We start from the raw sequence: 21,093 nt of genomic DNA on the forward strand, positions 1-21,093 counted from the left end.
CAACACTCGAATCAATCTCAGTCGGGCGGCCGGCGCGAGGCACATCACTGACGTCAAAATCTCCAGAACAGAATTTGGCAAACCACTTTTGGCATACGTGTTCTGTTAAGGCACCATCCCCGTTATATGCTGCATATTTTTTTATGGGCCTCCACAGGTCGTTTGCCTTTTTTTGAAATAAAAAAGCAAAATATGCCGGTAATGTGCGTTATTTCCTTCCATTTCTAAAAATATGTTACACACATGCAACTGAAGTAGGCCGAACAAAAATTCACTGAAAGGCAACAGGAAATGTGAAATGTCACCTTTCAACTGTGCAATAGCGTTGCGTGGTAGCACAACAATAGTGACAGGCAAAGCGGCATAAACTTGTACTAACGCATAAACCAAACGAACTTATTTGCCAACCTAATAGAATATAAAAATAGAAATATTTTTTCCTATGTCGATTTTACATGGGCAATTAAATTACATAAAATACTTGTAATTAAAATAAGGTGTAACTCACTTTACTGTATTAAATCTGGTAACAAATTGTTAGAATATTTAAATAACAACCACTAGAATTGTAACATAAATTACGCTCAGACAGGATTAGGCAAATAGACCTAAGGCTGGCTACAATCGTGAAGGTCACTGGATTATGAGTTTCCTGCCAAAACCCAACGATAGCGTGGGTGACAAAAAAAAAAAAAAAAAAAAACACTCCATTAAATCCAGGGGACTTAATATGAAGAAGGGCCAAGGTCGGGAGAGTGATATAAAACACAGAGATTGTGTGTGTGTGGGGGGGGGCAAGGAGATCTCGTTTTGAAGTTTTATTCCTGTGCCAAGCCTTTTCCATAGAGGGGAAGAGTTGCATTCCGCAAGCAGCAGTTCCAAATGAAGATGGGAAGTTCAATAGCAGCAGAGACGGTCCTTTTAAGATATCCTACCTTATAATTCTTTGATGATCTATGTATATGCTGAATAATCGCTGCCGTAACCTAGTGCCTAATCGGAATTTTTTTTTTAAAAAAAACGAAACGTGCCCGCAAGCCTTAAGGATCTAGGCCACTGTATAATGAACTGGCAAAGATTGTAAGTAGAATGTTTTAAGTAATATCCTAGATTGTGAAGTTCAAGCGACTGATGTTGGTTCTGGTAATTATTAGCATAGAAAGTACTAGAGAAGCTGGAAAGCTGTACTTCAAATTGAATGTGAATAGTAGAATACAGGGGGTACTCGACCTACGTCATCCTCGACATGCATCGTTTCGACTTTACAGCGGTATTCCCATAAATAATTTAAAAAATAAATTTTGACTTGAAGCAGTACGACGTAAAATTCAAACGTTGCGGGTGAACTTGTTTGTGAGTGCAGCAGAAGAATACGCCATTACACGCCGTTTGTTTGGGAGGTGCCGTTACTTGGGTCCCAGCATACACTCTTTGTTTACATCCGCTCTCTCACGTTTGTGTTTTTTTTTTTACTTTTTACCCTTCAATATGGCTCCCAAACATATAAGGCAGACTCTTCCGGTGGCAGTGTTTTGAAGAAAGGAAAGCCATTACATTAAAAGGGAAATTAAACATTATTAAAAGGGAAAAAAAGGGAGAAAAGGCAATGAACATTGGGCGAGCTTTGAACTTAAGTCATACCACAGTCGGGACTATTATCAAGGATAAAGTTCGCATCCTCGAACACATGAAAGGATTGGCAGCCATGAAATTGACTGTGATTACGAAAAAACGTAGTAGGCTCATGACTGAGATGGAAAGGCTTCTTGTTCTTTGGCTGGAAGACCAGCATCAATACCATATCCCAATTAGCCTCATGTTAATTCAAGAAAAGGCAAAAAGATTGTTTGAGACATTGAAAAGTGAAAAGGGGGAAACAAGTGCAGGTGAAGAGTTTAAAGCTAGTAAAGGTTGGTTTATGTGGTTTAAGGATCGGGACAATTTACATAACCTTAAGGTGCAAGGTGAAGCTGCTAGTAGTGATGATAAAGCTTTCATTTTCCTATAGCCTAGTTCTGTTTCTTGATATATATATACGTATGACTTTAGGGCATTTTAGGTTAGGTAAGTAACTTAGGCTATGGTAATTCCGACTTGCATCGAAAATCGCCTTACGTCGGTCCGTAGGAATGGATCTCCGACGTAACTTGAGGATCCCCTGTATAGAGATCTAAGATTTGCTAATGTTGTGTAAGGCAATAATTAAATGTGGTTTAAGTTTTGCTTTTTTCTGTTTATAACGTGAGTGAAGTTAAAGTATTGTAGGCATAGGTTTCTGTAGTTTAGCAGTTCAAAAGAAAGATTCCGGTATTGCGACCACATGTTTATTAAGATAAATAAAAATAAACAAACCCGACAAGTTTCGTAGGTTGTTTGACTTATATCTTCAGGGGTTGAAGGTAACTAAAAGTTAAACACAAGAAATGAGAAATTACTCAAATAGTCCATTCTATGATGTTATGGCTTTCTAACTGTTCATTAAATTAAACAATCTGAATTCAGAATCTGTGCATGCTAAGTTTGAACAATGCTGGATGTTGTCACGTTCTGTTGTTCACGCTCACACTGTCTGAGGTCTGACTTGGGTATATATTTTATCAACGCTGACCAAACTTGGTGTAGATATAGGCCCTGGTTTTTGTTGCATTGCATTGGAATTCTAAGCATATTAGCAGCTTCTTTAAATTTCTTTGTGAAACAGTTTTTTCAATATAAGTTTATTTTATGCCAGTGGGATGCTAGGCCTGATTTGTGTTCTCTCCTTTTTTGCACGTCTTTTTTGGTGTTCGTTCATATGAATTTCCCCTGATCATCCCGTCTGGCATACATAGCAGATGACAGAGGAACAATAAATTTTATATACACCTGGTCAGCATTGATAAAAAAACATACCTAAGTCAGACCTCGGACAGTGTAAACGTGAAGAACAGAACGTGACAATATCCAGCATTGTTCAAACTTAGCATGCACAGATTCTGAATTCGAATTTTTTAATTTAATGAACAGTTAGACAACCATAACATCAGAGAATGGACTATTTTGAGTAATTTCTCATTTCTTGTATTGAAACTTTTAGTTACCTTTAACTCCAAGATGTAAGTCAAACAACATACGAAACTTGTTGGGTTTGTTTATTTTTATTTATCTTAATAAACATGTGGTCGCAATACCGGAATCTTTCTTTTGAAGTTAAAGTATGTTAAATTCTATCCAAGTGTCTGAAAATTTATGTGTATTTATAATGCCTTTGTCTTAAAGCTTGAGCGAAAATGCTTAAATGATCGTGTGGAGAATTAGATACGTGATTGTATTGTCTCCATTGTGCTCTTGTTGTCTTAGTTAGAACCAGATACATGATATGTGCTGTTTGAATTTTTGTAAATATTTGTCTTAGAATGAATAAACATGTTTGGTTTTTTAATAGCTTGCCTGATCTTGTTTTGCTAATGCACTGTATCACAAAAATATCGAACCTGTGTGACCTGAGAATAGTCATAGCCATGGCTGACTGATTAATTAATAGAGTAAGAGTTAATTTTGTTCTTAGCTGAATATTTCTCGTTTGTAAGGGAAGGAATAACAATTCTTTTACGTGATCCTTAATGGTACAGTTGATAAAAAAATAAATTTTTAAGGATCAATTCAAGTGAAATACAGCAAGGCAGAGTAAGGAATTGGTTCCAGCCAGAAGCTTTTCTTAAGTCTACACTTCGAGCACAGGAAATAGCATACTTTCGACCTTGAGAGGGGGGGGGGGGGAGTAAAAAAAAGTTTATAGACTAAAGGATTAAGAATAATAGCAAGAATTGTAGATGAATTAGAAATTGAAATCTATAGACAGTTTGAACTAGCTCAAGCAACTACGAATCAATTATGATATTAAAAACTATATAAACTACGATATTAAAAATGACGATAACTACGATATTAAAAATGACGATAACTACGATATTAACGAAGAAGTAAATAAAAGCATTACAAATTGCACAGTCAGACATAATAATAAATAAAATATAATTATAAATAAATATTTACAATAGTGCAGTAGTAACAATATTAACTAAAATATAAATAAAAATAAAAAACATGTACAGCAGCATGATCTGGTTACCTGGGGATTCTTAGCACCCTCTGCCTTCACGTTTAACTGCCTGCTGCCGTAGGTGGTAACAATCCGGCCTCCGGGGAATGAGTGCCATTTTATGTCTGTCTGATTCATCTTGGAAGGTAAGGCCATAAATTCACCACGCTGGCCCAGTGTGGGTTGGTGAATGGCAATATTTTCACATGGGATTGCCGGTCCCAAAACCACTGGCTCTTTATTCAACATATTCAGAGCTGCCCTGATATCCAACAGGTGGTAGTCAGGGGTTCCCCCCCACCATCCGCCACCTAGGGGATGCACTCGGTAGCCTGTGGGAGTCCCAAGCTGTGTGTGTGTGTGTGTGTAGTGTCCTTCCAGATGAAGTAATCGACATGGATGGAAAAACTGAAGATATTAATGATGTCAGAAAGAAAACATTTTCAGTAAAGTGTCAGGAAGGGAGATATTTGAAATGGGTATAATTTTAACCTCACTCACTGGCCAGTGAGTGAGGTTAAAGATTTAGCTAACTATTTGGCTAGTTTAAAGGAGGAGGAGCCAGTAGGATCCTCCTCCTTTAAATAGGGGGTACTGGGTTTATGAATTTTAGACAAATATATCTGGGGAGGGGGTGGGGATTAAAAGATTTGAGCTTTTTAACTAATCATGAGGCCAACATATGACAATTTTAAGAAATCTTTTTAATGTTCTTTTTCTAGGAATTAAAGGATCATAATTTAGTGGTTTATAAGTAGTGCTTTCAGATGAATTTTACTGGTGCCATATGTTCACCATCTGTCAGTTAATCTATGATGTCCTGGATAGTGCATGCTGGTTGTGCCAATACATGTAAATATCCCTATAGGTATGTGGAAAGCTAATATAGAATAAGAATGTGGTGGAGCTTATTATCACGGATGCCATAGCAACACAGAAGGGAGAAAGCAACAGATATTTATAAATGTGTATGCTCATAAGTGTGTTACATTATTTCTATCCTTAATGTGATGGATGCAATGATTCTATGTAACATATGAAGTTGACATAATCCTATAACATATAATGATTACAAAAGTTCTTTATACAAAAAAATATTTAAATTTTGCATTTTTTCTTAAATGTCTATTCCTATCATTCTATGCTTTGTTTATTGAAACACTCAGTTACTGATAGACAACATCAAACAATTCTACTAAGATGTCTTTCAGTAGCCATCATTTGGCTACTGAAAGACAGCTAAGCATGTTTTAATGGCTAGACTTTTTTTGTCGAAAGTATTTTTTTTGTATTGTATTGTATTATATTGTATTAAAAAATAATATATATATATATATATATATATATATATATATGCACTTCCTTTATGAGAAGTACATAGATAATTTTAAATGTGCCAGCTATTCTATTATATGAGCCTGTAATAAACTAAACCAATCTTGCATGGAGTTGATTAGGCTTGTTTCTGAGAAGCACATGCAATGAGTAAATATCCAATGCCACAGAATGATTCTCAACACCAAAGTTTATAGGATGAAGAGCAGCAATTCTATCTATTTGGCAAACCAGGCTAGATTAGATATCCTACTAAAGTCAGCTACAAGATTTCTCCTTTCCCCTCTAGTTCAGTTCAGAGAGCAAATAAGCTGTGTGGAATAATTAATAATTAAATATCAAGAACTGGTGTGTGTGTGTGTGTGTGTGTGTGTGTGTGTGTGTGTGTGTGTGTGTAGGGGGGGATTAATACATGGCTAACAGGTAAAACTTCAATCACTGGATAATAGACAAAAGGATGATCAGTTTTCAGACTCTTTGAATTATATCAGGTCTTGGGGAGATCAGATATAATATCATTCAATGCATATATACAAATTATTGCTTTTCTCATTTAAAAGAGGGGGGGGGGGGCAAGAGAATGCATTTACAGTTTCAGGCTTGCATATATATGCAATTAAAGAACATCAACTTACTTTGCAGGATTCCAACAGAGTCCCCATATAGCAGCTAGATTACTACCAAGTCGGTCAATTTTCAGTTTTTCATCTCCATTCTAAAATGATTTCATGAATTTTTTTTAGAAATCAGCACATAGTTGCAGAATCTACTATTTTTATGACAGATTTTTTTAAAGCTTATTTCTAATTTAAATGCATTATATAAGTGAATATACATAGCATTTTTTTTAAAAAATGAGAAAATACTATATAATAATAATATTATATAGTATAATATTATATACTGAGTGATCAATCAATTGATCAGTCATTTGCCATAACAATTCACTATAGTTCAACACGAACAGTATCATGCATCCATTATAGGGTATACATACAATGCAGACATACAGAATTCTACTCATATTTACTATAGTGCAACATAACAGATTAAGTGTTTACAGTCAAGTACATAACCAAGAACAGTCCAAGAACGAGAAAACATTATTATTATTATAAAGCGAGACCTCCGAGGAGTCAGGGATTCTTCAAGGGAGACCACATATTACCCACAGCAGCTGTACCTGCAGTGGTTAAATTCTAAACGAATAAGTTCTGGGGCCTATACAAAATAACCAATTGTATTTACTTTTGGATGCTATCCGGGGAAGCTCCAAACCTCTCCGTCCCTTTCATCACGAGTTCATAATCAGGCGACTGTTGATATTGACTTTATATACACATTCAAAACTGTAAACAATTGCTGAATAATACAACAATATAGGCATAATTACCATAAAGGGAGAAAAGTCACAAAACAGAAAAACATTACTACAAAATAACCAATTGTATTTACCTTTGAATGTGATCCACTGGTCGAGTGTTTTCAGCAAGTCAGCAAATCTTTCCTTTCATTCAGTGTATTAATATTTTTGAATTGCAACTGATGGGAATTCTGTGGACTCGTTACAGACCTCTTTCTCTTCAGAAACTACACATTACAAACTGTTATTACAAACTTGTTTTGTATTATCACTGTCATCCAAGCTATTTTTTCCGTTTAAAGAAGGTACTAATGTACTTATCCATAGTTGGAATACCGTATTTACTCGAATAGAACTTGCCCTCGCATATAACTCGCACCCCTGATTTTACTTTTCGAAAAAAGAAATTAAAAAGTTTCATATATACCACACACATGAAAAAAGAGCTTAAACACGTTCACGTTGGGACGATAGTAACTTGCTCCTGCAGTAAACAACACACCCTCTCCAATAGCCACTATACTGCAGAGGCAAGAAAAACAAGTACTTTTATTATGTCAATGAATAAAGTACAAGCACTCTGTGTAATATATTTCTCAGCAAATAGTGCAATTAGAGACAACTGGGTAAAAACGACAGTAATGAATGAATCACATGTCCCCTCATACAGAAACTATGCTGTATAGAATCAAGTAAAACCACATGCTGCACCAGCAAACACAGCATCTAACTAAAAACTATTGTTATTAATTAGATGTGTGTGAGTTCGCTCGGCACCAATAAAATTCAACCGAACATGTTAAAACTAAGAAATATATATATAGTGAACGTTCAAAAGAAAGATTCCAGCATTGCGACCACATGTTTATTAAGATAAATAAAAATAAACAAACCAACTAGTTTCGTATGTCATTTGACTTACATCTTCAGGAGTTAGAGGTAACTAAAAGTTTAAACACAAGAAATGAGAAATTATTCAAAATAGCACATTATATGATGTTATGGCCATTTAACTGTTCATTAAATTAAAAAATCCAAATTCAGAATCTGTGAATGCTAAGTTTGAACAATGTTGGATGTTGTCACATTCTGTTCTTCATGTACACACTGTCCGAGGCCTGATTTAAGTATGTTTTTTATCAATGCTGACCAAACTTGGTGTAGAATTAGGCCCTGGTTTTTGTTGCATTGCATTGGAATTCTAAGCATATTAGCAGCTTCTTTAAATTTCCTTGTGAAACAGTTTTTTTCATTATAAGACATGTTCGTTTTATGCCAGAGTACATTATGGCTGGTGGAAGTTGTGTGTGATGCTAGGCCTGATTTGTGTTCTCGCCTTTTTTTGCACTTCTTTTTGGTATTCGTTCATACGAATTTCTCCTGATCTTCTCGTCTGGGCTACGTAGCAGATGCCAGAGGAATAATGAATTTTATATACACCTGGTTTTTTTTAAAGGGTGACGTGGAGGTTTTGGTGAATGTAGAAATCTTGATATTTTTTCTAGTGGAAGAAAAGCAACTTTAATATTATGTTTGCATAGTAATTTGGCCAATTTGTCTGTAACATTCTTGATTAGCGTGATTATGTTCTTGAAATCTTTCTTTTGTGAGATGCTTGTAGCAGGTGTGTTGAGGATTTTCTTGATTATCTTAGGTTCAAAACCATTTTTTCGGAGGATCTGTGTTAAATAATGTAATTCTTCATTTCTCTTTTTTTTTGTGCTGGAAATATTGTAAGCTCTATCCCTCAAGGTTTTTATTAAACTTATTTTTTGCCTGTGGGGGTGGTGGTGTGAGGCCGCATTAAGAAATCTTCCTGTGTTCGTGGGTTTTCTATAAATAGAGAAAGATAATTATTATTATTTGATGCCTCCAGGGAGTCCAAAGACTCATCGAGGGAGAGTGTGCCAACAGCATCGAACGATTGTTCCTTTTCCAACTACTAACTGCACTCAAACTTGCTTAATTTTTTGCGTGAGCTATCAGTATCAGAGGCTCTACCAATCGACCAACCTTTGCTGGCAATCTATTATCTTTTTCAATGATTTCTATTAGGATATCAAGAAAAGGAAGTTTTTTATGTTCTTCTTGTTCCAAAGTGAATTTTATGTTGTTGTATAGATTATTAAGATAATCTTTAAAAGCAGTGAGTTCCTCTGTTGTTCCTGGCCATATGATAAAAATATCGTCTACATAACAAAGCCAAATTTTCAGTTTTTTATGATAGTTGTTCAATGCATTATTTTCAAAATTTTCCATATATATGTTAGATAAAGCTGGAGAGAGGGGGGAGCCCATTGCCAGCCCTTTTTGTTCCCAAAATTTGTCTTGATACATGAAAAACGTATTTTTTTATTCAATGTTTATATAGGTCTACAATGTCGGGTGGATATCCTAATAGAAATCAATGAAAAAGATAATAGATTATCTTTCTCTATTTATAGAAAACCCACCAACACAGGAATATTTCTTAATGCAGCCTCACACCACCACTCCAAGCAAAAAAATAAGTTTAATGAAAACCTTGAGGGATAGAGCTTACAATATTTCTAGCACAGAAAAAAAGAGAAATGAAGAATTACATTATTTAACATAACACAGATCCTCAGAAAAAATGGTTTTGAACCTAAGATAATCAAGAAAATCCTCAATACACCTCCTACAAACATCTCACAAAAGCAAGATTTCAAGAATGCAATCACGCTACATACATCAAAAATGTTACAAAAAAATTGGCCAAATTACTAAGCAAACATAACATTAAAGTTGCTTATTTAAGTTAAGGGATATTGCATCCTATATTGTTTCTTAGCCGAATAAGAAACTCAAAGAGTTTCATGCCAAATATAGAAACTCTATAAAGTTCAGTGATTCCAAGCGTAAGCAAATACCTGGATAGCAGCACCTGACCCACTTGGTAGTGCAGTTTCTTATTCGGCTAAGAAACAATATGGGATGCAATATCCCTTAACTTAAATAAGTTCATGTTGCCAAATTGAAGCCTTTGGCTCTTCATATAATTAGTAATTAAAGTTGCTTTTCTTCCAATAGAAAAAATATCAAGATTTCTACATCCCCAAAACCTCTACATCATCCTTTAAAAAAACCAGGTGTATATAAAATTCATTGTTCCTGTGGCATCTGCTACATGGGCCAGACGGGAAGATCAGGGGAAATTCGTATGAATGAACACCAAAAAGAAGTGCAAAAAAGGAGAGAACACAAATCAGGATTAGCATCCCACACAACTTCCACCATCCATAATGTACTCTGGCATAAAACGAACATGTCTTATATTGAAAAAAACTGTTTCACAAGGAAATTTAAAGAAGCTGCTAATATGCTTAGAATTCCAATGCAATGCAACAAAAACCAGGGCCTAATTCTACTCCAAGTTTGGTCAGCATTAATAAAAAATATACCCAAGTCAGACCTCAGACAGTGTGAACGTGAACAACAGAATGTGACAACATCCAGATTGTTCAAACTTAGCATGCACAGATTCTGAATTCAGATTTCTTAATTTAATGAACAGTTAGACAGCCATAACATCAGAGAATGGACTATTTTGAGTAATTTCTCATTTCTTGTGTTTAAACTTTTAGTTACCTTTAAACCCTGAAGATGTAAGTCAAACGACATACGAAACTTGTCGGGTTTGTTTATTTTTATTTATCTTAATAAAAATGTTTCGCAATATCGGAATCTTTCTTTTGAACTACTAAAACACAGAATCCTACACCTACAAATAGTGAATGTTGTTATGGCAGTTTCACATATTATTGGAATTCGGTTGAAGAGAGTTAGCATTTCAACTCAATTGTCGGCTTGCTTTTATCTTTCCATTGCGCGATCTTTTGTTAATACCGCAATAATCATATGCACGTCTTAATAACCTGCCATTGCTGTCTGTTTTGCGTTAGGCTTAATTACCGTAAAGGGAGAAAAGTCACAAAACAGAAAAATGTTCTGGATCCGGTGCATAAAAAAGTTCTGGGGTCAGGCCCCAGCTGAATTTAACCACTGCATACCTACTCTTGAATTCAATCACACTAACTGCACTCACTCCTTGAATGGCAATCCTAGAATTGGGGATACTAGAACACACTATCACCACTATTGGACACTGCTATGAATGGAATACAAGTGCAGCAGATGACCTCAATTTCAACTCTCATTACACAAATAAAGTAGAAACCACTGGAAATGAAAGGAAGTGAACAGTCATGGAAGTTCTCCCATCTCCTAAATGACTGTCCTCAAAAGAGGACAGTCCTGCTACTATCCAGCAAGGAAACTCTACTTTTCCTACACTAAAACACTCACTTGATCAGATACAGCTCTCTTCTATCATCAAATGCACTTCAAACATCCACATATTCTAGCTATCTCTTTTGACATATTCCTGTTGTCATGCAATTCGTTACTGCTGCTCCTCTCCTCAACTCTGCATTATCATATCTGGGAAATATACTTCCCTCTCACACTTTCTACTGCACAAGCTCTAACATTAATCTTAGATCTCTCACTGCCCAATTCATGTTGCCTCTTAGTTCATTCATACCAACCATCATTACCATCCTAGACACATTTCCACCTTGGTTCATTTCAATAGTCACATACTCTATCATTCCTCTGGGAAAGAACTCCTCTAATATTCTATTCTGCATACCACAAATCGCTGAATCTGCATACATCACACCTCTCAAAGATCCACTCCTTCCTTGCTCACCCACATCCCTCACTCTCTCTCTCTCTCTTGTTTTGAAATGAAAACTAGTAGGTTATCCCATCTAAATAAATAATAACAAGGGAATAACCTACTAATTTTCATTTATCATAAAAGTTTTGCTCTAATATACCATTATTAAAATTTATTTAGTTATGCTACCTTACATTCCCATCTGTCATGTTAATTCCATCTCCCTATGCCTTGCTCCTACTCTATTTCCTCTAATTCCTTTCTTCTCCAATTCTCTCTCTCCTACTCTCAATTGCTTAATTTTCACTCTTGTTTGCCTCACATCAGTTAGCCTTTTAAGTCTCTTAATCTCTCCCTTTATACCTCCACTTATTTTTCATACCTTCAACTTTTTCTCTCAGTAACTCTATCACTCCTGACAGGTATCCTACCCTTCTCAACCTTCACTTACACAATTAAAATCATCCTCCATATTTGCTAACTCCCCAGTCATAATACCTAATGGTATATCCATCTGCACATCATCCTCAATCATGAAACTCTTATCTCTCTGCCAGCACTCACTCATTTCTGATGTACTGCTATTAAAACCAAGTATACTGATATACAGATCACTCGGCTCTTCCCACTGTCAACATTTTATGCAGACATGCATCCTGTCTACATGCTACATTTTTAATTACTGAGATGAATATATGCTGCAAGCACATTGTGTAGTTCCTGAATATTTATTCAAGTAAAATACTCATTGCTTTAATTATTTATAAAATATATTTTATTGTAATGTATATATGTACTGTGAAATAAAGATAATTTAAGAGTAGCCAGAAATTCGTGTAAATTAATACTGAGAAAATTCTGAAGTCAAGATATATATATATATATATATATATACAGGGTGTTCGGGATAAATTTGACATATTTATAATTAATTATATTTTTCCGTAAGTTACATGTATTAACACACACTTCTCTTCATTTAAAAGTTTGGACCCTTCTTCATTCATATACAAGATGTCAGAAAGGATGGATAGCTGGAACCCACCTGAATCATGGAAGAGAATAACTTGTATCATGATGATTCGTGCCCGCCATCAAAATAAGGATATTACGACTGCTGCCCAATGCTCCCTGAATACAGTAAAAACAATCAGGCATGAACTAGAGACTTGCAATGGTGACTACGAGGATGTAGCAAGAAGAAAGATCCCTAGCAGACGATCTGATTGCGTTCGTACAGCAGAATTCCTTGCAAATCTGCAGGAACAGGTGTTGAAGAACCCTGGCATTGGAATTCGGGCTTTGTTCGTGGAGTTGCTAACTGTAGTCAAGCCCTGGATAACAAGGGTAGCCAATGGTAGGCCGTATGTATGGCAGCAGGATTCGGCCCCTTGCCACACCTCTGGGAAAAGTCAAAAATGGTTGTCTGAAAATTTCTACGACTTCACCAGTCCAAATGTTTGGCCTCCAAACTCCCCAGACCTTAACCCCATGGATTATTTTGTATGGGGCGCAGTTGAAAAAGACACCAATCGCACTTCCAGTAATACAAAAGCCCAGTTAATGGATAAAATTAAAACAGTTTTTGCGGCCCTTCCCAGGGAGACTGTAGCATCAGCTTGTTCGAGGTTCCGAAGCAGAATTGAAGCTGTGATCGATGCTAATGGTGGTTATTTTGAGTAAATCTTGTTGATAGTATTGTAATTAACTCTGCCTGTAATGTTTTTTTGTCAATTCATTAAATTTAATAGATACAAAGAAGATTTTCTTTTTCCTTACGAAACTGTCAAATTTATCCCGAACACCCTGTATATATATATATATATGTATTTGCATTGATTAATGCAATTGTATGCTGAGTTTTAATGCAACTGCCATGTGATTAAGCAGAAGAGTAATAAAGGAGACTTTAAATATATTTAACTAGTAAACTTGCTTACTGTATATTATAATTCTTAGAGAATTACACAGAAATAATGATGCATATATATTATTGTATGTTTGCTTATAGGTGTGTTCATATGACATACACTATTACTGTACAACGTGCAAGCACTATAGTAACGGCAGCCATTTTGTCACTTGAGTTTTCCTTATCTTGGTACTGGACATGGACTTTAGTTGTTTTTAGAGCAGCTGTCGCTGGGTAACTGAAACGCTACCAGGAATAGGCAAGCAATGAAGGAGAGACAGAAAGGTGAAATAAACTACCAAGTTAAGTTTACTAATCTCAGAAATGTTTTTATGCGCATCTTTAACTACTCTGCAAGGAAGAAATGTGAAGCCAATAAAAGCCTTTGTATATGAGATACATGAAGTGTTGTATGCTTCAAAAAGCAAGATGGAATCTGTAGTAAATTTTATTTGATTGGAAGTGTATTTCTAACTGTAAATTAAATATATTCCTACTGTGAGAGTAATTATTATTGATGCCTACTTCAGAAAAATGAGGAAAAGATGTTCAAGGAAACTTGATTACTGAAAGACATATGCAAGTATATCAATTAAGTGAGACCTGTGAACTTTTATTCCAATGAATATAAGAGATAAGACAGAAAAAATGAGTAGACACAATACAGAAAATAAATAAAGGAGAATAAACAAGAGACTCATGGAATAAATGATGCATAAGAAGTTTGCATATAATCAATTGTAACTACAGAACTTTTAGCCTGAATGTTGTGTTCAGTTTGTTTTGCACAGTTTTGTTGTTACCCCTCAGAAATGTATTTTAACTGAGAGAGAGCAAGAGATAGTGTTTTCTGTGAGCTCATACTAAGTAACTGTTCGAATGGCCATTTAATTATTTGTATTTATTTATTTATATGTTTAAGGTTCATTCTTTAGAATACACAACATGTTGATCCTTGAAGTCAATGCACCAGGTACATGGATCTTCTTCTTCGAGTGCCATCTGCTATCGGAGGTCGGTGACCACCTTGGCAAATTTTGAGCGATTCTCAGCTACTCTGAGCAGTCTCTCAGAGTTCATACCAGTCCACTGTCTGATGTCTGCCACCCAAGATTTTCTTCGTCTTCCTTGTCTTCTTCTTCCATTTATCTTCCCTTTTACAATCAATTGAAGTATCTTATATTTTTCATTATGAAGTAGGTGACCAAGATATGCAGTTTTCCTTCTTTTTCTGGTATCTAAACATTCATGTGATTTCCCCATTTGTTCAAGTACTTCCTGATTGGACGTTTTTCCTGTCCATGGGATTTTTAACATTCGTCTGTATAACCACATCTTGAAGGCTTAAAGTCTTTTTATTGATGTTGTCTTTAAGGTCCACGTTTCTGCACCGTACAGCAGTACAGACCATACATAGCATTTAAACATGCATACTCTAAGCTCTAAGTTTAAACTGTGGTTACACAGTGTTGATTTCATCAAGAGAAAATTTTTTCTTGCCATTTCAATTCTAACTTTTATTTCCATTTCTGGATTGCAATCTTCATTTAACCAGCATCCGAGATGTTTGACAAAGCATTTGAGAAAGTCCAACATGCTAAAATGATTGAACCATTAAAAAGAATTGGATTAGATGGTAAAGACAGGATCATTGAAAACTTCTATTGGAAACAAAAGGCATCTGTTCAAGTTGATGACATTATTAAGGCAAGGATGTGTGCTGTCACCTCTTCTTTTTAACATATACTCAGAAGCCATATTTCAAAAAGTCTTGGAAGGAAGAAAGGAAGGGATTAGTGTAAATGGTGAAATTATCAGTAACATCCGATATGCTGACGACACAGCTCTCCTGGCTGACAATATTCAGGATCTTCAAAATCTTATGGAACTAATAAATGAAGAGGCAGATGGATACAAATCATAAACATTCTAATGAACTAAAATAAGAATATATACAGGGTGTTCGGGATAAATTTGACATATTTATAATTAATTATATTTTTCCGTAAGTTACATGTATTAACACACACTTCTCTTCATTTAAAAGTTTGGACCCTTCTTCATTCATATACAAGATGTCAGAAAGGATGGATAGCTGGAACCCACCTGAATCATGGAAGAGAATAACTTGTATCATGATGATTCGTGCCCGCCATCAAAATAAGGATATTACGACTGCTGCCCAATGCTCCCTGAATACAGTAAAAACAATCAGGCATGAACTAGAGACTTGCAATGGTGACTACGAGGATGTAGCAAGAAGAAAGATCCCTAGCAGACGATCTGATTGCGTTCGTACAGCAGAATTCCTCGCAAATCTGCAGGAACAGGTGTTGAAGAACCCTGGCATTGGAATTCGGGCTTTGTTCGTGGAGTTGCTAACTGTAGTCAAGCCCTGGATAACAAGGGTAGCCAATGGTAGGCCGTATGTATGGCAGCAGGATTCGGCCCCTTGCCACACCTCTGGGAAAAGTCAAAAATGGTTGTCTGAAAATTTCTACGACTTCACCAGTCCAAATGTTTGGCCTCCAAACTCCCCAGACCTTAACCCCATGGATTATTTTGTATGGGGCGCAGTTGAAAAAGACACCAATCGCACTTCCAGTAATACAAAAGCCCAGTTAATGGATAAAATTAAAACAGTTTTTGCGGCCCTTCCCAGGGAGACTGTAGCATCAGCTTGTTCGAGGTTCCGAAGCAGAATTGAAGCTGTGATCGATGCTAATGGTGGTTATTTTGAGTAAATCTTGTTGATAGTATTGTAATTAACTCTGCCTGTAATGTTTTTTTGTCAATTCATTAAATTTAATAGATACAAAGAAGATTTTCTTTTTCCTTACGAAACTGTCAAATTTATCCCGAACACCCTGTATATATATATATATATATATATATGTTAAAAATACCAGGCTATTTTAAATATAAACCTGGTTTTTTTACTCCATTTCCCAAGTAAGCAAACAGACAAGTCAGTCAAGTTTACGCCTGCAAGTGTTGCAATTCTAGCTGACCCTGCATGTAGTGCAAGTCAAGGCAACTCGTGGTAAAGGTAGAATAAGCTCTGATCACTATTCTTAATATTTACCCTTAATGCAAAGCACATCTCCTGGAGGAGATGCATGATGCTATGTATTAAAGACAAGGGCCACTACCCAGACCGGTTTCGACCTTTATTGAGGTTTCTATTGAGTGTAAAAATTTTATTGAGTGTAAAAATACCAAGCTATTTTAAATATAATACATAGCATCATACATCTCCTCCGGGAGATGTGCTTTGCATTAAGGGTAAATATTAAGAATAGTGATCAGAGCTTATTCTACCTTTATCACGAGTTGCCTTAACTTGCACTACGTGCAGGGTCAGCTAGACTTGCAACACTTGCAGGTGCAAACTTGACTGACTTGTCTGTTTGCTTACTTGGGAAATGGAGTAAAAAAAAACCAGGTTTATATTTAAAATAGCTTGGTATTTTTAACATATATTATACCCAAGGTAAAAAAACTTTTTACATCTATCTCTCATCCTGCAATTTTTATTTAATAAAGTCAAAGCACCTTATGGTAACTTGTTTTGGTAAAATATTTATAAGCTCTGTATTACTTAAAACTTAGTATTTCTTAGCCTGTCTCCCACTGACGAGACAGTGGGAAACTGTCTAAAATAAAGGTCGAAACCGGTCTGGGTAGTGGCCCCTTGCCTATTAATACATAGCATCATACATCTCTTCCAGGAGATGTGCTTTGCATTAAGGGTAAATATTAAGAATAGTGAGCTGAGCTTATTCTACCTTTACCACGAGTTATCTTGACTTGCACTACGTGCAGGGTCAGCTAGACTTGCAACACTTGCAGGTGCAAACTTGACTGACTTGTCTGTTTGCTTACTTGGGAAATGGAGTAAAAAAAACCAGGTTTATATTTAAAATAGCTTGGTATTTTTAACATATATTATACCCAAGGTAAAAAAATTTTTACATATATATATATTTATTTATTTTTTTTTTTTTAAAAACATAGATTTAATGACTAAAAACCGAGATAACTTATAAAGATTTTAATAAGAATAATATGACTAGTTTCAGCTTATAACAGCCTTCCTCAGGTATTCTTAAAGGACAAGAATAGTAATAAACATTGAAGTATCAAAACAAACTGGAAATTACAGGTAAAAATTGCCACACATAATTGATACATAAAAAACGTATTTTTTCAAGTTGTTCTAACAGGCGTGCCATTGTTTACTGCAAGTGTGCGTGCAGGCTCACGTGAATGCCAATATTGAATAACTGCAGCATAGCTATCTGGGATGTTATAACTCAAATTGTTGTTGTTTAAGTGGACAGGGTTCAGCAGGATTTCTCTTGATTCTACAATTTTGTAAGCATGACATCCAGGAAAGCTAAGGAGTTATTATTTTCTAGATCAGCAGTAAATTGTATATTAGGATGTTGGATGTTTAGATGATGAAGAAAATCTGTGAGAGATGTGTGCCCGTGATTCCAAATAATGAATATATCATCAACATATCGTTTCCAAACTTTGGGTTTAAATGAGAAGGAAGATATGCTTACACGATGCTCTGAAAGATTAAAAATCTCTATGTACAGAAAACCTACTCATACTAATAGATATCTGAAAATCTTTCTCATCATTTTCCACCACAAAAACTTGGAACTATATCTACCTTAGGACACAGAGCACGTTCTCTCTTGAATGAACCAGATGAACTACAAAAAGAAATAAATCATCTCACCCTTATCTTTAAACAAAATGGATACTCTGAAAAAACGATTAAGAAATTTCTTCTGGATCCTCCTAGGCAGTGCACAACAGAAACTATTAATTTTAAAGGTAGCATCTCCATTCCAAACATTAGCACGGTCTCTAAAAAATTAGCTAAAGTCCTTAAAAAATATAATATCAAGACATTCTTCACCACACTTCCTAAAATCTGTTCTCTAATCAGCCATCCAAAACCTACTCATCACAACCTAAAATATCCAGGTGTATATAAATTATGGTGCAATTGCAATATCCCTTATTTTGGACAAACTAACAAATCTATTGAACAACATATAGAAGAGCATAAGAGAGACATCTCTTACAAAAGATCTCATGCAACTGCGTTATCCAGTCATGTTCTTCTTTCAAATAATCCTAATGATGATCAACAAAGCCACTCCGTTTGCTGGGATAGATCAGAAAATATCTTTCGTTGTGATGATGAGTTTGAGAGGAAAATTGTAGAATCAAGGGAAATCCTGCTGAACCCTGCCCACTTAAACAACAACAATTTGAGTTATAACATCCCAGATAGCCATGCTGCAGTTATTCAATATTGGCGTTCACGTGAGCCTGCACGCACACTTGCAATAAACAATGGCACACCTGTTAGAACAACTTGAAAAAATACGTTTTTTATGTATCAATTATGTGCGGCAATTTTTACCTGTATTGAATAACTGCAGCATAGCTATCTGGGATGTTATAACTCAAATTGTTGTTGTTTAAGTGGGCAGGGTTCAGCAGGATTTCCCTTGATTCTACTTTAGTTTTGATATACTTCAATGTTTATTACTATTCTTGTCCTTTAAGAATGCCTTCCTCAGGTAATCTACTAGTCGTATTATTCTTAATAAAATCTTTATAAGTTATCTCGGTTTTTAGTCATTAAATCTATGTTTTTAAAATGTATCACAACAACCGAGTAAAAGCTGATTATCACACACACACACATATATATATATATATATATATAAATACATTGTTATCTCACTCTATGACTGATTTAATATGAGGGACGTCCAGAAAGTAAGTTCTATTTGTTCTATTTTTAAATATTTTCACTGCAGTGCTGAGATCGCAATGGTGCGCATGTGTGCTGAGTTTGTTGATTCATTAGCAAGGTGTTGGCGCTATTTTTAGACATTCTTGCCATGCATACGTTTCTTGATGTGTGTTTATAATGTGTAAGAAAATCGAATTGCCCGCCGCATGTGAAATTAGGTCAGTTATCCATTTCTTGAATGGGAGGAACGTTAAAGTGGCTGAAATTCACTGGAAAATTATTGAGGTTTATGGAGAACACACAATGAGTGATGATGGGTAAGACTTTTTAATGAAGGAAGGACAGGTGTGCACGATGATGAACAGAGCGGGCAACCATCTTTAGTGACTGACAATTTGGTGCGGTCAGTTGAAGAGAAGATTCGACGGAATAGGGGATTCACTATGACGTCACTCTCGCTGTAATTTCCGGAAGTTTCATGTTCATGTCTTCATGAAATTGTGTTGGAGAAACTGAATTATGGGAAATTGTGTGCATGCTGGATGATGAAGTTGCTTACAGAACAACACAAAGTGAATTGGCTGGGCAGTGCGTTGGAATTCTTGACATGCTACCATGAGGATGGCGATGCTTTACTGAGCAGACTTGTTACCGGGGACGAGACTTGGGTGTCGCAAGCAATCCCTGAATCCAAGTCCATGGAGTGGAGACATACCTCATCACCAGTCAAGAAGAAACTGAAGACAATGGTGGTTTCCACTTGGAAAATCATGTGCACTGTGTTTTGGGACAGACAAGGAATTCTGCTGGTAGACTTCTTGGGTCAAGGCTCCACAATCAATGCGAGTATGTACTGCCAAACCCTTAAGAAACTGAGTCGTGCAATCCACAATAAATGACGTGGCATGCTTTCCAGGGGCGTTGTTTTGATTCATGATAATGCCCACCCACACACACACACAGCTGGCATAACACAACGTCTCGCCATCTTTGGCTGGGACCATCCCCCATATAGTCCTGACCTCGTGCTAAGTGACTTTCACCTGTTCAAACATCTAAAATCTTTCCTTGGTGGCCTGCAGTTTCAAAACAACGACCAGGTCAAAGAAGCAATCAATATGTGGTTTGAGTCACAGGTGGCAACCTTGTATGACGAAGGTATACAACTCTTGCTGCCCAGTTATGATGTGCCTGAACAATGGCAGAAATTATGTAAAAAAGTAGTGAAAGATGTCTACTTTAATTTCTTATAAAGTTTTTTTGTAAGTATATTTTTGTTTCTCTGACAGCCTATTGGAACTTACTTTCTGGACGTCCCTCGTATAAGTTGGATATAGATGGGGAATTACATAATGATACTGCTGATTGACAGCATCACATAGCAAACTGGCACAATCAAGCATCAAATATAACATTACCACTATGCCATAACATCATTTAACTGCTAGTCAAGATGCAATACAACAAAAATCCCACTACTGAGACATCCTTGCATGCAATACAATCTAAACATATCCCTGAAATTGAAAGGGTCACCATTATCAATTTCCAACAAACTCGATCGAAATTGCATTGTTCTGGATCATTAGCAATAAGAAGCATCCAATGTGCCATAAATACAAAACAACCCTCTTTACTGTCCTCCTGATGGATTAAAAAAAAATAATAATTACTCCCCTGTGCTCTCAAAACCATTCCTACTCCCGAGTAATCTCGAACCAAACAAATTCCTCCTAACACACTGATCCAGTAAAACACAAGACTTATTTCTGAGAAAAAATAGCAGTGTAAACAAGAGGATCAGTGGCATATGATTCAAAAACGAGGACATTAGAAAGGAATGAAATGTCAGATTAGCTCTGCTCACACATTGAGAAAGAATATGCAGACTTCTGTGAGGAAAGGACAAGTA

The 21,093-nt window shown here is 35.9% G+C and overlaps 1 protein-coding gene across 4 annotated transcripts in view; it reads right to left on the minus strand.

Annotated features, from left to right (window-relative positions):
- The window catches only part of Oseg1 (intraflagellar transport protein Oseg1), a 796,421-nt gene that overhangs the window by 663,793 nt on the left and 111,535 nt on the right, over window positions 1–21,093 (minus strand). For all 4 annotated transcript variants that reach the window (XM_090410292.1, XM_090410285.1, XM_090410300.1 and 1 more), the window contains exon 5: window positions 6,052–6,131. In XM_090410292.1, coding sequence (XP_090266418.1) covers window positions 6,052–6,131 — 80 coding nt within the window. The remainder of the gene's footprint in view (window positions 1–6,051; window positions 6,132–21,093) is intronic.

Source organism: Typopeltis vanoorti, chromosome 2, assembly GCF_054136105.1.
Source record: "Typopeltis vanoorti isolate ZY-2024b chromosome 2, IOZ_Tvanoo_1.0, whole genome shotgun sequence".
NCBI lineage: Eukaryota > Metazoa > Arthropoda > Arachnida > Uropygi > Thelyphonidae > Typopeltis > Typopeltis vanoorti.